The following is a 14,769-nucleotide window of genomic DNA, read 5'->3' on the forward strand; positions in this document are numbered from 1 at the left end:
ATGACCTTAATCTCACACATAGGGGGTGTAGATTTCAAATGGAGTCGACCTTTCAGGAAACCATTATAGCCCAATTAGGGCATGCTCCATTCAAATATGTATTATACTTGTGGATAGGGATGAATTATGTAAGATTGATTACAAATTTGGCTACTACTTGCAGGTGAAATTTATAGTAGTAGAATAACTTTGGGTTTATCAAAATACAAAATACTAATATGATTAGAGTTAGGGTTAGGATTTAGGGTTAGGATAAGGGTTAGGGTTAGGGTAGGATTAGGGTTAGGATTAGAGTTGGGATTTGTTTGGTATTCTTTTACACGAAGGATACACCTAACTTTGCTCTCACATTTAAGAGCCAATATAATAAAATATCAGTTAAAAATTAACATTCTATATCAACATGATAGAAATTACTGATTTGTTGCACAAATTGTGAAGCTTTTTAAAAAAAAAGTACTAGCTTCTCACAGGTTATATTATTATAAGCCCATCCCCATTTTTAGAGTAAAAACAACCATCTACGGATGGGCTTATACCCGAGTTGTTCAGTAACCAATATTAACAAACGCACTCACAAACGTCCACCCATTCTGACCTTTTATATGATGCTTAAAATTGATCCAGCAACTTTTGATGTCTAGTGCGTGTGGGTCAAACGCCTGGCTCTGGAGGGGAATATGTTCTTACAAAACAACATAGATTTTGGCACATGTCTCACACTGACAGCTAACACTGAACAAAATTTGCAAGCATTGTGACTTGAAACCATAATTGACTTCTACTGTGTATTGTTTTGATTTTACGAAATATATAGAACGACCATTATTTTCCAAATGCATGTGCAAATTATTGTATAATTCGCTGTGGTAGTGCACGTTAGTAACCATTGGTTACTGCTCCAAGCCTGGGCTCATACACCTGTGCTGAATTTTGATATGCCATAGGCTTTGTGTTGTGATCATTTCAATCAGTGGTTCATAACAAGGAAAGCGTGATCCAGTTGACCTAGCAACGGTGATATTCTAACGTGCACCACGCCAGCGAATTGTAACCCACAATTTGACAGGGGTATAAGTATAATGAAATTTGGTGCTTTTCTCAAAAACTGTATTTTGTTAAGAAACCTGTTATTCTATATTGGGAATTTCAATTGAATTGCACAACAGCGTGACGACTGTCCGCGTACACTGTTATGACTGTTTGCGTGTGCATGACGTGGAAGTAAATCTGACCAGGCCAACTCACTTGTGATTGGTTAGTATTTTAATTATTGTATCCAAGGTCGTGCATTCACGTTGTAGTTTGAAATACGCGATATACGATCACGGTTGGGTCAAATACAGCTGTTGAAAGCTGTGTTCATTCAATTGAAATTCCCAGTATGATTAGATCCTGTGCATCATTTCTTTTTGAAAATGTATACTTTTATGTACTTCGCATCATGATTTTTAGAGATCTTAATAAAAAATAATATTACTAATAAAGTTATTGCATTCCTGGAGGAAGGCATACAGACTCTAGTTCTCTGTTTATTTATTTGTCTCTGTTTATTAATTATTTGTGAATTCACTTTTTGTATCTTTACAGGACAAGAAAACGGCATTGTTTTGGGCAGCTGACAGAGGCTTGATTGACATCCTAGAAGCCATCCTTGAGTGCAATCCCAATACAGAGCTGGCAAACAAGGTAGGAAACGTGCAAAACATCCCATGCCGCACAATGCATTGCCCCTTGGGCTAGTCCAGTTGGAATCCATACAACCCTTATGGAAGACATGACCTTAACCTCACACACAGGGGGTGTAGATTTTAAATGGAGTTGCCCATTCAGGTAACCCCATTTGAAATTCACACTCCTTATGTGGAAGATAAGGTTATGTCTTACATAGGGGATATATGGAGATCCACTGGAATAGCCTTTATTTACACGTATGTACTGTTATCTGGTCATTCAGGGTTCCTGAAGTATCTGTGAAGTCTTTGTCATGGTAAAAATCATTGAAAATACAATGGAAATTCTTGCAAAAAAATGTCGAAAATCGTAGAAAAGTTGCAAAATCTTTTTCAAAGTGAAAGCAAAGAATACAAACTTTGTAGAATGAGTGTAAAAGAAATAAAGAGAAATTGTGTTTGTAGATAAAAGTACCGTATTTAGTCAAATAGTCGCTCCCCTCAAATAAATGCCCCCACCACTTTTTTTTTCAACCAAGATATTTCAAAATGCCGATATTTCCATGCTATCTTGTGTAGTAAGCTTACCAAGTTGCCCACATGGTCGATAACAGCGTCAATAATTGTCGAAAATCTGGATTGGAAACCCGGAAGTGAACCAGAAGTCAGTGTTTCTAGTTCATAGTTCATCATTTTAGCATGAGTTTTCCCCTTGGGAAAATGTAACGCCCCCGGGGGCGTTTATTTGACGAAATACGGTATGACGCAAGCATGCCTTGATGAGGAGTTGTTTGGTGCCAATTTTGTGTTTGTTGTCATCTTTGTGACTAAGCCACTGGAAAGTCATTTGAATTTAAAATTGTAAGGTTTGTAGGAACCCTTTCACAGCCATGGATTAAAAACAGTGTAAAGATAGGGTGTCATAATGTTGTACATAAAGTATGATGGAAGAATTAAAAGTAAACTTATATTGTTTTGTCAAGATAATGATGTGATTATCAAGAAGCACTAGGCCTGTGCCTAGGCATATCCACTTGAATACATGTTCATCCTGCTCATTTAATAACATAACATCGCAACTCTGAGATCAACCTGAATTATGTTTATGTAGAGTTAACGTCAGTGGCACGCACACACACACAGGGAGTTCGCTACCTGATGTTTGGCAATAATTTTTTATGTTATCGTAAAATAAACAAAGAGGTCAATAAGAGAAATCTGTGAGTGAGAGCATTTGCGCTATTCAGTCGTATTTACAATTGATGCAGGAAGTTCATCGATTTTGTTTTTGCAAGAAAATGATTTTCTTCCGTCAGGTGATAAATTCTATTTCCCGAGATTTTTTTTCTCTTACTCTCTAAAAACACACTAGTATATCTGCATAATGCAATATTTATGTAGCTATTTTGCAAACTGGGCTAGTCTAAATGGTTTGTTATTCTTTCTCATTCCTTGCAGACGGTAATTATGGATTTTAATAGAAAAGGGGCCTTAGTGAAGAAAAAATGCATGGAAGCTTAATTTTTCTCTGTAGCTAGCTTGGGATTGTGTAATCTAGCTTGGCGTGTTTCTCTAGGGCATAGTTGGAGTGAATTAATCTTGTGCAATCTTATTTCATTCAGTTCATGTGATTCTAGGAACATCTTCAATGAGCAGGAGAGCTAGGTAGTTGATATCCTGAAAACCCCATGTTGCCGTATGGAGGGAAAAAAAAGTTGATTTTGTGATGTTTTCTTTAATATGAATTTGTCTATCCTTCATTTATAGCAATCAATACACCATCATCCATTTAGCAATAATGCATGTAATTACACATTCCCCCAACCCTCCTGTCATCGTAAGGAGTTTATTGACCCTGAACGTGCACTTCACATCGTGCAGGTGTTATTTTGATGTTGCAATGGTTTTTAAAAGTTGTAGAAAAAACTTTGTTAGTTTGTATTTACCAAAACTTGCTAGAACTGAACTTGAAATGTATAATTCACACAATAAATAAATCCAAGTAAGGTAAATCATCCACAGTAAAGTGCTCAACCAAGAAGTGAGCTGGAATACATTTAAAATAGACTTGGTGATTTATTAAAGCATTATTTACACTTGTAATTCATGCAAGTAGGTCGACTTACGCTGGCTTGCATGAAACAATATTGTAAATAATGCTTTAATAAATCACCAAGTCTATTTTAAATGTAATTCACACAATATGTGTAGAGGAATCTGTATTAATTTATGTTACTAATTCCTTTTTTTTTTAATATATAGGATGGCGAAACACCTTTGTTGAGAGCCACACGCAACAGGAATAGGGAGGTCGTAAGAATACTTCTGGACAAGAATGCCAAAGTTTCAGCAGTAGACAAGGTAGGCCAACCAGTCAGCACTTGCACAATTAATTGGAAAAACATCAGACAAAATCCTTAGTCTGATGATGAACATAATCAGATGAAACTTGTATGTTTGACAGAGCAAATGTTGATGTAAAGGTGTAAATTTTAAAGTTTAGATTGGTAAAACGGAATGCCTAATAAACTAAACACTGCAGGAACCTTTCTGTCTAAACAAATTGTAATTACAATATAATATAATTAAATGTCAGAGCAGCAGAAAATGATGCAAATTTCACTTTAAAATTTTGCTATAGTATTCTCTTTAGTCTATTGTGATAAATTTAGACTTGCAAAACCTTCCCTGAATTCTGAAAGTATTGCACAGCTCAAGTCTTTGAATTTGTTGGTACCTGGTTTGGCCTCAATGTCCCTTTCCGAGTTCGGTAGGTTGGCAGGTCTGCATTACTGCCCATTTGTGGTTGATATAGTCAAACGTACATTACAAGTTTTTAAAAAAAAAGATGATGAAGTTGAAGATAGCATTGTTAATATGATATATGATTGCTTAAATTGTATGGTAATGTTTGTTTTTACAGAGGGGGGACACACCACTTCACATTGCAATCCGGTTCCGCGACAAGAAAGTATCCGAACTTTTACTACGCAACCCAAAGGACGGGAGACTCTTATACAAACCCAACAGGGATGGGGATACACCTTACAATATAGATTGCAATCATCAAAAAGGCATTCTTACACAGATATTTGGTGCAAGTAAGTAGTAGTGTTCAATGTGTAATTTCTGTGATGTTATAAAGCAAAAAAGGACTCTTTAACCCCCTGAGCACTACCTGCCGATCTAACATTGCCTCTGATTGGTCAATTACATGATATCTTCACTTTAATCACCAATCAAAATGGAGCTTTGCAAATAATTCACCCCAAATTTTTGTGTGGTGAAATTATTCTAACAATGTTGCTGATTGGTCCAATTGACATGATTGATAGTGGAAACTTCTTTTTGGCCAATGGACAGGTAGTTCTCATGGGGTTAACCTTAACTACCAGCCCAATTATCGGCCTCTTAAGAACTATTTTCATTGGCAACAATGAGGGTTATCATGTATTGAGGCAATCAAAGGTATGGTAAGAATAATCAGTAGGGCTGACATGGGATTGAGCTTAAAATTCGTAAGAGATGTTAAAGCTCTATTTTGATTGGTTATTCAGATGATTAAATTATGTAATTAACCAATCATAGGCACTGTAAGAAAGGCAGAAGTGTCCATGGGGGGCTAAGATGTAAGATCCCTTTCAACCAAAACCACTGACTGATCCATATAAGTTTCTTTTTGCTCTGTGCTATGTGCCTGGTATGGTCAGGGATGAGATTTCTTCTTGGATAGGAGGGATTCTTCCTATTTCAAATTTTCTCCTCTATACAAAAGTACAGGATATCATTTATTTTTCTCCTTTTTTGACATTTTCCTCCTTTTTGGCAAAACTTCTGTCACATGCCTCTGTGGTCCAATGGTCTATTCCAGTCGAAATCCATTCACCCTCTGAGGAAGACGTGTCTGTATTCTCACACACAGGGAGTGTGAATTTCAAATGGGGCTACCTGAATGGGTGACTCCATTTGAAATCTACACTCCCTGTGTGGAAGATTAAGATTATATCTTTCATAGGGGGTGTATGGATTTCAGCTCTAATAGCCCAATATACTGGAATAATGTTTTAAATCAAAACAAAAGAAAGCTACTTATGTGGACTAGCTATAGTATGTTCACAAGCAAAATATTCTCGACCTTTCATACCATTCCATGCTTTGAAATCTTAATATTCAGCACACCAACTAGTGCATGATGTTATACATGGCACAAGAATTTGTACTTCAGTGCACATGTTAGCAGGGATCGTATTTGCACGTGCCTAAAGAAAATAGTCTCTACTTATTCTGTGGCAAACTAAGTTTAGATAGCGGGTTAAGCAGGCGTAGCAAATGAGCTTTTATAGCCTGCATCCCCAGTGCTCTATTACCCACTCACAAAGCTAGACAAGATGCATATTATTCCACAAGTCCTCATTTTGCCAATTTTAGTCACCAATTCTGCTGCGGGGTATATAAAGGAAATATGTAGGTCGCACCAGCTAGTTTTTACTCATCCTCTTTCACAACTCGTTTTTTTTTTACTGTTTCTAAAATGGCAAATCTAGTTGATCAATAGATCACCTCAGGAGAAGAAGAGATCAAAATGGCACAATAATTTCAGACTTTGCCGATGTGAAATGTTAGGCATTCCTTGGGATAAATTACAGGTGTAGCCAGCTCTGTTTATTGAATATAAGTTAACTTGCTACTATTTAAGTGTTAAAATCAAGATGATTTTAAAAGGATTTTGAAGTAGAAATGAAGATGGTGATAGTTGATGGTGGCGTTATTTTATAGTTTGATCAATATTTCAGTTGAACGACTAATAATTTATGATTGAAATAGGTGATATTATAGGGATAGGAATATGCATTATTCATGTGAATGTGTTTGTTATTTGCTTGTAGCGGCTTGCATATTTGTTTGAATATGTGCAGGGGGGTGTTTGCTTGCTTGTATGTGTGGTGGGTGGGGGGGAGTTTGTATGTGGACATATTCATTTTCTTCAATTATTTATTCCATATATTCATCATCTGTGATCACATTCATATGATTGACTTCTATAACCCAATCTTAGATCAGAATGTTTCACGTTCCTTCACTTACATATGCTCTCTCCCCCTCAATGGTCTCTCTTCCTCTCCCCTTCCTCTTACTACCCCCTCCTGCACCTTCTCCCGCTCCCCTTTCTTGCTCTTGCACCTGATACCTTGTCTTTTCACTTGTTTGTTTATCTCTCACTGTGTGTGTGTCTCATAATCAAATCCATGTAATGCCCCTGACATGTTAAGTTTCCTGATAACTTTTTTATCTGATCAAAAATGATAGCATTTTGTAAATATAATGTTAACTGTTTGTTTTCTTGTACAACTATATTATGTGCAAAGTCTTGCATAATTTTAAATTACGAAATAAGATAATAACTTACATGTAGGGGCTTATATATAATTGTCAGTATTCCACATTGCATAAACAGCAAAATGAAGCAATGTACTTTTTTTTTGGTCATCAGCAATTCAGCATGATTGGATAACTTTAAGCAGCAGCATTTGGGCTAATTAAGGCTAGCTACTCAAATGAGTCCTTCTGCTAAGGGTCATTGACAGTGAGAGAGAAACTTAAAGGAGGGAGGGAGGAATTGTATATATATAGCACCTATATAGCAAGACTAATGCCAAGGATGCAAAGAAATCAATAAAGTTATTGCCGGTATGCTTTCTTGTAAGAAATCTCCTTGTAATTTTTTATTTCACTTTTTTTCCTACATAATTGAAGCATCAGTGCTGATAGTCCACAAATATTATTTAGAAGTATCTTTAATATACAGTTTAGGGTCAAACTTGCGAACTTAAGGGGTAAAAATATTGATATGATGACAAAAATAAACATGTGTGAAAATAAGTTGTTGCGTATGGTAGTCTGTAACTCTGACCCTCTCTCCTCCCGACATGTGCGTCACTTGCCAACGAGATGTGCATGGATAAACCCTTGAGCATTCATTAGGCTAGCTTGTTTTCCCCCAGAGGTGCACCAGGCATAGAAATATGCACAGACAAATACATCTCTTCTCTAACATATTACTTATGATACATAAATACATTCTTGTCATAATATGTATGCAAGATATTCACAAATCAGTAAAAAACATCTGAAAAATTATTTTGTTAATAACAGTATGAACAGAATGACTCTTAAAATCTAAATTTTTTTCCTTTCAATTGTTATATTATTGTTGTTTGGGTTTCTGCTAGGTGACCTAAGTTATCTGTCTTCATGTCTTTTGTTGGTTGTGTGGGTGGGCAGCTGGGGATGTTACAGGGTGGGTTTGGTTTTTTGAAGGGGTCAATTCACATGTCTGACTGGAAGAATTCACTCGAGTAAATTTCCATCTTATATTGTTTTTAAATATCTATTTTATGCAATAGTAGGCCTGTGTAAATGCCATACAATGGTTTGGAGGAGTCACACCTCTTGGTGACATTATCTTGATGCCTCTGACTCTTCCAGGCTAGCCCATTGGGTCTGTCTTCTTTGTTTTCTTTTGATGGTAATTGTAATTATGTTGGCAGTGAAGGCTCATACGTTCTGGTTTTTCAATAAACAAATGTAGTTTTGAAACTTTCAACAGAAACTAATGAAGGACATTTATCATTTACCTAGCAAATATTTTGTTACCATCCTCAGGCAGTAGTAGTTTTATTCACACTAGGGTGGATTTCTCGAGAATTATGACACATCAGAAGTCCCAACCCCCATGTTAATGCTTCCCTAGGGTTTAGGCCTATATGTTACGAGTTTCGATAGGTTTGGACTTACGAAAGATTAAATAACCAGGCTGTTCAGTTGAAAGACATGACCTTAAGGTTGGTCTGAACCATGGAATTATGGAAACTTTCGGGCCTCATAACTTCTAAATTGCTGGTCTGAAATATATTTAAAAAATATTTGAAATTTGGGCCAAAATCGGGCTTTTTTATGATTTTTTTGAAAAATCAGCATTTTTTGACCATTTTTGGTGCAAATTTCTCAAAGTTGGTCGAAATTCAAAAAAATGAAAAAACGGGTTCTAGATATTTTGTTCTTGTTTTTAAAAATTAATAAAAAAAATAATTGGCCCAAGAATTTTTTTGTTATGATGCACGAAAAAGAATTGGGCCAAAAACCGTTCTTTTTGGGATTTGGGGCCAAAAATGGCATTTTGGCCCAAATTTGACCTCACAGATGAACTTATCAAGTCTTTGCCATTCTAAATATGTATACTTTTATATACTTTAGACCATCAATTTAGAAGTTATGAGGCCCGAAAGTTTCCATAATTCCAGGGTTCAGACCAACCTTAATCTTGCACACAGGTGTATGGAATCACCCATTCAGGTAAACCCAATGAAATTCACACTCCCTGTGTGGAAAATTACGTTCTTCCATAGGGGTCGTGAATTTCAACTAGAATAGCCCACCAATGCATCATAAAGTGTACTGAAAGATACTCCATATGCACGTCTCATCATCATGCCTTACTAAAAAAATCTCTTGTACATCTTCATTTGTACCACTACAGGAAGTTTTACACCAGGTGATGAGGTAGATGGTGAAGTTAGCGATCTGTGTAGTAGCTCTCTAGCAGACATACTGAGTGAGCCCACCCTAGTTCCACCTGTTACTGTAGGCATCTATGCAAGATGGGGAAGTGGAAAGTCTTTCATCCTCAAGAAACTTCAAGGTAAGTAGTCACTAGAATCCACAATATGCTCATCTATCAGGGCACAGTTCTTTAATCTCAATACATTTGTACATTCATTGAATGAACTTTGAAAACTTGGGTACAAAAACTCATACTCTGCAACTTGAGGTCAAATTTTGCACTACCAGTGTTTAATTGAGGTTATTGAACTATGCCATTGGGATGAGGCCATTGTGGTCTATAGTGAGTTGATCCAAGATTTCCGTGAAATCAAGAAACCAACTAGAGTGGGTGGAGTGGTGGAACTAAGTTTTGATTTCATGACTAGGTGTAGATTTCACAAAATCTTTAAACTCATCATAATATTAGTAACTCATCATAAAAATATAAAAATAAAATAAATTTCGGATTTATATAGCGCCTTTTTCCAGCTAGATCTTGAAGGATTCAAAGTGCTGTATAAAGCTACAGGATCATGAAGGATCATAAAGCTACATGATGATTTTCTCTTGTTGGTCTCATTTATTTATATATATTAGCAATCATAATCCTTTTGTGAAATCAAACCAATTATAACTTACGGTGTGTCATAAATGTTAGTGAATTTCACCCCTTTAACCAATCGGAACAACAAATCTATTATGTGCTACGTTAGCATAATAATGAGGCATTTGGTAGAATAACTTAATATTCACATTCTTGATCAAAACTGATCTTACGAACTTACTGAAAGTTTCACAAGTTTAATGCAAAAGTGGGTTTCCAACTGGCTGATTGAATCAAGTAGCTATAGTGTGTCTATCTCAAGTTGAGAGTAATGCCTTGTTGGATGTCGCAGTGGCAGAATTACACGCATGAACTTAATCCAGAAAGGTGTATACACATGCGTAGAAGTGCGGTTTATCCATACGCTGGTGACGCAAATGAGTAAATGTATTGTCACTGTAACATCCAGTATGGCATTACTCTCAACTTGAGATAGGACATTGTAGTATCACATGATCCTGTTCTCTTTTTTGGGCTATTCCATTTAAACTCCTGTGGAAGATTTAGCTAAAGTCTTCCACAGTGGGAGTATGAGTTTCAAATAGAATAGACAGTTGGGTAACTCCATTTGAAATACTCACCTCAGTTGTGGAAGATAAGTAAAGCCATATAATACAGGGGGAGTATGGCTTTCAAAATGTTTAACCCTGACCAAATTACATTTGAAAAATGTACTCCCCCTGTGGAAGTTATTTCCAAAATCTTCCACAGGGGGGGTGTGAATATCAACTGGAATAGCCTAATACCTCGATTTACATGTTGGCAAGTGTTGAACTTTCCCACTAGACAAGTGTCATAGGTAAAGCCATGATTTTTCCGTGTTACAAAATTTAAATTCCGTGTAACAAATTGGATGATTCCGTGATTTTCCGTTTTACATTATAAAGCACTGAAAAGTGCATACATTCCCATACAAGCATGTTTTTAAAAGTGTAATTTGTCTTATATAATTATATGTACCTTTTTACTGTAGTCTCCCTCAACATCCCCATTAAAATTAAGCATCATCAATTGTCTTGTGTGTACTTCCGATAGCTGTATCGGACAGAATCTTGCATCGTAGGGCTAGAATAAATGCTAGAATGGATTGTTTAATGGTTGATTACTGCTAAATTATCACTTTTCTTTGGTTTTTTTTTGCAAATCAACACAAAAGTTAGACATTTTACACAGATTTTCACTACTTTGTGGCATTTTCAAATTTCAGTGAACAAACCCCGAATTCCGTGAATTTGTCCGTTTTTCTGTATCACAGAAAAATCATGGCTTTAGTCATAGGGTGGCTTGGATTCCAGTGTATATATGAACTTGACCTAACTGTACTTTTATCTCTTTTTTTTCCAGAGGAAATGAAGCAGTTTACTACTCAAGACACACGGCCCACATTTCAGTTTTCCTGTCTGTCTGTAATTCTATGTCTTCTAGTTAGTGCAATGGTCTGTACAATATCCTGGGCTCAAGGATCAAAACCTATCGTAGCAGCTGGTCTCGCTTTAGCAGTATTTCTTTTGCTTCTTCTAGCTCAATGTAAGTCATATTTAAGCCTACATTTTGATGGTGTTTGTCAATAATTACATTGAAATTAATGAAGTTAAGAATTGGTCATACCGTAAAAACTTGTCTACAAGCATATAGAGTGCTCCTGATGAAAGCTAAATTATTCCAGGCGCCATTATGGAGTTTGAGCAAATAAATTACAGATCCAAGCATATACAAACAAGTATTATTGTAAGACCAATCTATTGTATTGGTATATTTATGCTTGTTTCGTATTAATTAAGCTTTCATCAAAAACACTATAAATGCTTGTAGACGAGGTTTTTCGGTATCAGATTCAGACTTGCCCCATCCTAATAAACTGAAAATTGTTATTAGTTAGTTTTTAAATGATGTTTGAAAATATTGAGAGAGAAAAAATCAGGACTCAGTGGGGATTGAACCCCAATCACTGGATTACTGGTCCAGAGTCTTACCATTGCACTACCCGAGTTCACAGTCGGTACTCAGGCAATCTCAACTTAAGTCCCTATGATAACTCTCTCATTGTGTCTCAGCAGCCAATTATATTTTTAATTATTTAGTAAGTTTTTAGCGGGTACTCGTTGGATAAGTGTTTGTCGTTGGACTTGTCGGACTTGAAATTTATGAAATAAAGAATTGGCAATATCAGAGTCAGACTTGCCCCACCCCACATAAACTGAAAATAGTTATTAGTATGTTTTTAGCGGGTTTGCCAGTGGGGATAAGTGTTCGCTGTCAGACTTGCCCGATGGTAAACCCGCTAAAAACTTACTAATTGTTTTAAAAAAACCATCGTAAAAGCCTATCCCACAATTTTGAAAATTTACCTCACATTACTCCTTAGTTCAAACTTCTTAAATAATGCATTCTGATGGGTTTTTTTATGTAACAGGTCTTGTGTACTTTGGTAATAAAAAGAAGTGGCGGGGTATGCCATCATTAAGTACGTGGTTAGCAAGGCAGCTCAACTACCTGAGGCTTCTACTATCCATAGCATTTCGCAACCCTCCAACACACCAGCCTGCTGGACCTAGACGTGCTACCAAAGTATTACCAATTAAGTGAGTAGAAAACTGAAGTTTATCTGTAGATTGAAATATCGACAAGACCGATTAGCGCATGCTACCTCAAGAGTTTCAGGGGCATGATTAGGGTTAGGATTAGCATGTAATTATGAATTATGGCCAAGAGCAATACATCTTGATGTTACAAATAAAAAGGAGAAAGTTAGGTTAATGCTCTGCGTGCTAGCCATGCGCTTCAATGTAAAAAGTTCAAGTTTTGAAATATTTTCTCAAAATATCAAGAACTATCTTAAGAACTACTGAATCAATACTAGGCTTGTTTGTACTCATTTTAATGCATTTTTCATGCTGATTCCAAATATGGGCATGAAAATTTACATTTCTGAAATTTTTGAATTTTGAAATTTTTTTGAAACATGTCGTCTGCAGTCGACACCCGCGTGAAGAGAGTTAAGATAGGTTGTGGCACTCACAAGTGGAGATACTTTTATGTGCTATTTGGATATACCACTTTCTAGGCTCTTGCACTCATTCCCTCACCCCCAATTGCAACTTGCTTCAGTTCTTATGCCTCATAATTTGCCGTTCCCTCAAAGATATTGTAAAAGTAGTTATTGTGCCATTAATTTATTCGCTCTTTGACAAGTTTGAACTTTTTGGTTATTTTAGGGTCATGATTGTATGCTTCCTTATATTTACCGATACAAAAAAGGAACAAATTCATGTGGTATTATTTTTGTGGTAACTGCTTAGAACGGGAAGAGTGTGAAAATAAATTTATTGCAAACATTTTCATTTTTACAGTTTTTAATTTTCATACTCAATATATGATCAGGGTTGGCTTACAATACCAACAGATGAATTCAATATCATTTTTTTAAAACTTTATTGTTGAAAGTAATACATAATACAGACCATAAATCCAAATTAGCTGCAATTCAGTATTTTGTAAACATAGTAATAGTCAAATAAATTTAATTTACCACAAAAATGAAATACAATTTTGTTTCTCAAAAAGTGAATAACATAACTGGAATGAATTGAAGCATTCATCCCGTTTTTAACACTGATCTGTTTTGCTAATTGCTATGTGATTTTGTGATTCAAGATCATGGTCCGTAATCTTATCTCGGTATTCCCCAGAAGACCTAGAGAGAAATGTTTTCCTCGTCGGCTCAAATGTCTTTCAAGCCTGGCACAAGCTGTCACAGGAGTTGCTCTATTCATTAAATATACTAGGGGCCTCTAATCTGACTACATACGGCCGTTCCAGTTGAAATCCATACACACTCTATGGAAGACATGACCTTGATCTTCCACACTGGGGGTGTAGATTGCAAATGGAGTTGCCCATTCAGGTAGCCCCATTTGAAATTCACACTCCCTGTGGGGAAGGTTATAAGCTCTTGTCTTCCATAGGGTGTGTGGATTTGAACTGGATTAGCCCATAGCCTGCTCACAAAAGATTTATACTTCAAAGCCATCCAATGAATCAAGTGTGTAAGAGTCTACACGCAGTCGTAATAAAACTGTATATTGATACTAACATATCGAAAAGAAAATTGATTGATAACGCCGCTTCTATTTAAACTATCCCATGGCGAGTTGTCACTCGGGAGAGCTCATTATTACAGCGGTATTATGTTACAAATAGAGCGGTTTTTAAGAGTACTTGAGCATGATTATGTTACATTGTGTTTGAGTGGACAAGCCCTGATGGGGTCGGTCAGGTCGTCCCCATCTCTGCTGACACATGGCTATGCCAACATGGAAATGAAATCCGTTTTTCATTTCCCCCTGAAAGGTAAAGTAATATTTGGATAAACATTAAGATAAATAAACCCTATTGGGATTGGCTCGGAGGAACACATTATGACAGGTTGGATGTCGCTGAAGTGGTCAGTGGTCAGTGAGATGTCCAGTCACTATTGCGTGGACATTACATTTTTGTATTACATCTAAACTAGAGGCAATGTAATTGAAATCTGGCACATGTGGATGTAGTGTGAAAGATTTTGAATTGCAGCTGTATTTTGTGCGTGCGTAATTCATCATTTTTCACAGCCAAATCATTTCATCATACAGATTTGTTTATTTAATCTCATACTTAATCATAATGATGAAAATTGATATCATATGGAAAACATCATCAGTGATCGGCAAATACATTCAACAGGTTCATTGATGAAATCAAGTTTTCTTAACTATGATATGTTGTCCATCTCATTAAGAGGACTCTATCAGATATTCCGTTTAAAATCCACATTACCCCTGTGGAAGATTTTGGGAATACCTTCCACAGAGTATGAATATTAAATGGAATGAACACATTAGACAACATTTG

The 14,769-nt window shown here is 36.2% G+C and overlaps 1 protein-coding gene across 1 annotated transcript in view; it reads left to right on the forward strand.

Annotated features, from left to right (window-relative positions):
* Positions 1-14,769, forward strand: part of LOC140160606 (kinase D-interacting substrate of 220 kDa B-like) — a 193,419-nt gene that overhangs the window by 142,400 nt on the left and 36,250 nt on the right. Inside the window, 6 exon segments of the mRNA XM_072183850.1 lie at positions 1,591-1,689; positions 3,936-4,034; positions 4,597-4,774; positions 9,211-9,372; positions 11,224-11,406; positions 12,293-12,461. Coding sequence (XP_072039951.1) covers positions 1,591-1,689; positions 3,936-4,034; positions 4,597-4,774; positions 9,211-9,372; positions 11,224-11,406; positions 12,293-12,461 — 890 coding nt within the window.

Source organism: Amphiura filiformis, chromosome 9, assembly GCF_039555335.1.
Source record: "Amphiura filiformis chromosome 9, Afil_fr2py, whole genome shotgun sequence".
Lineage (NCBI taxonomy): Eukaryota > Metazoa > Echinodermata > Ophiuroidea > Amphilepidida > Amphiuridae > Amphiura > Amphiura filiformis.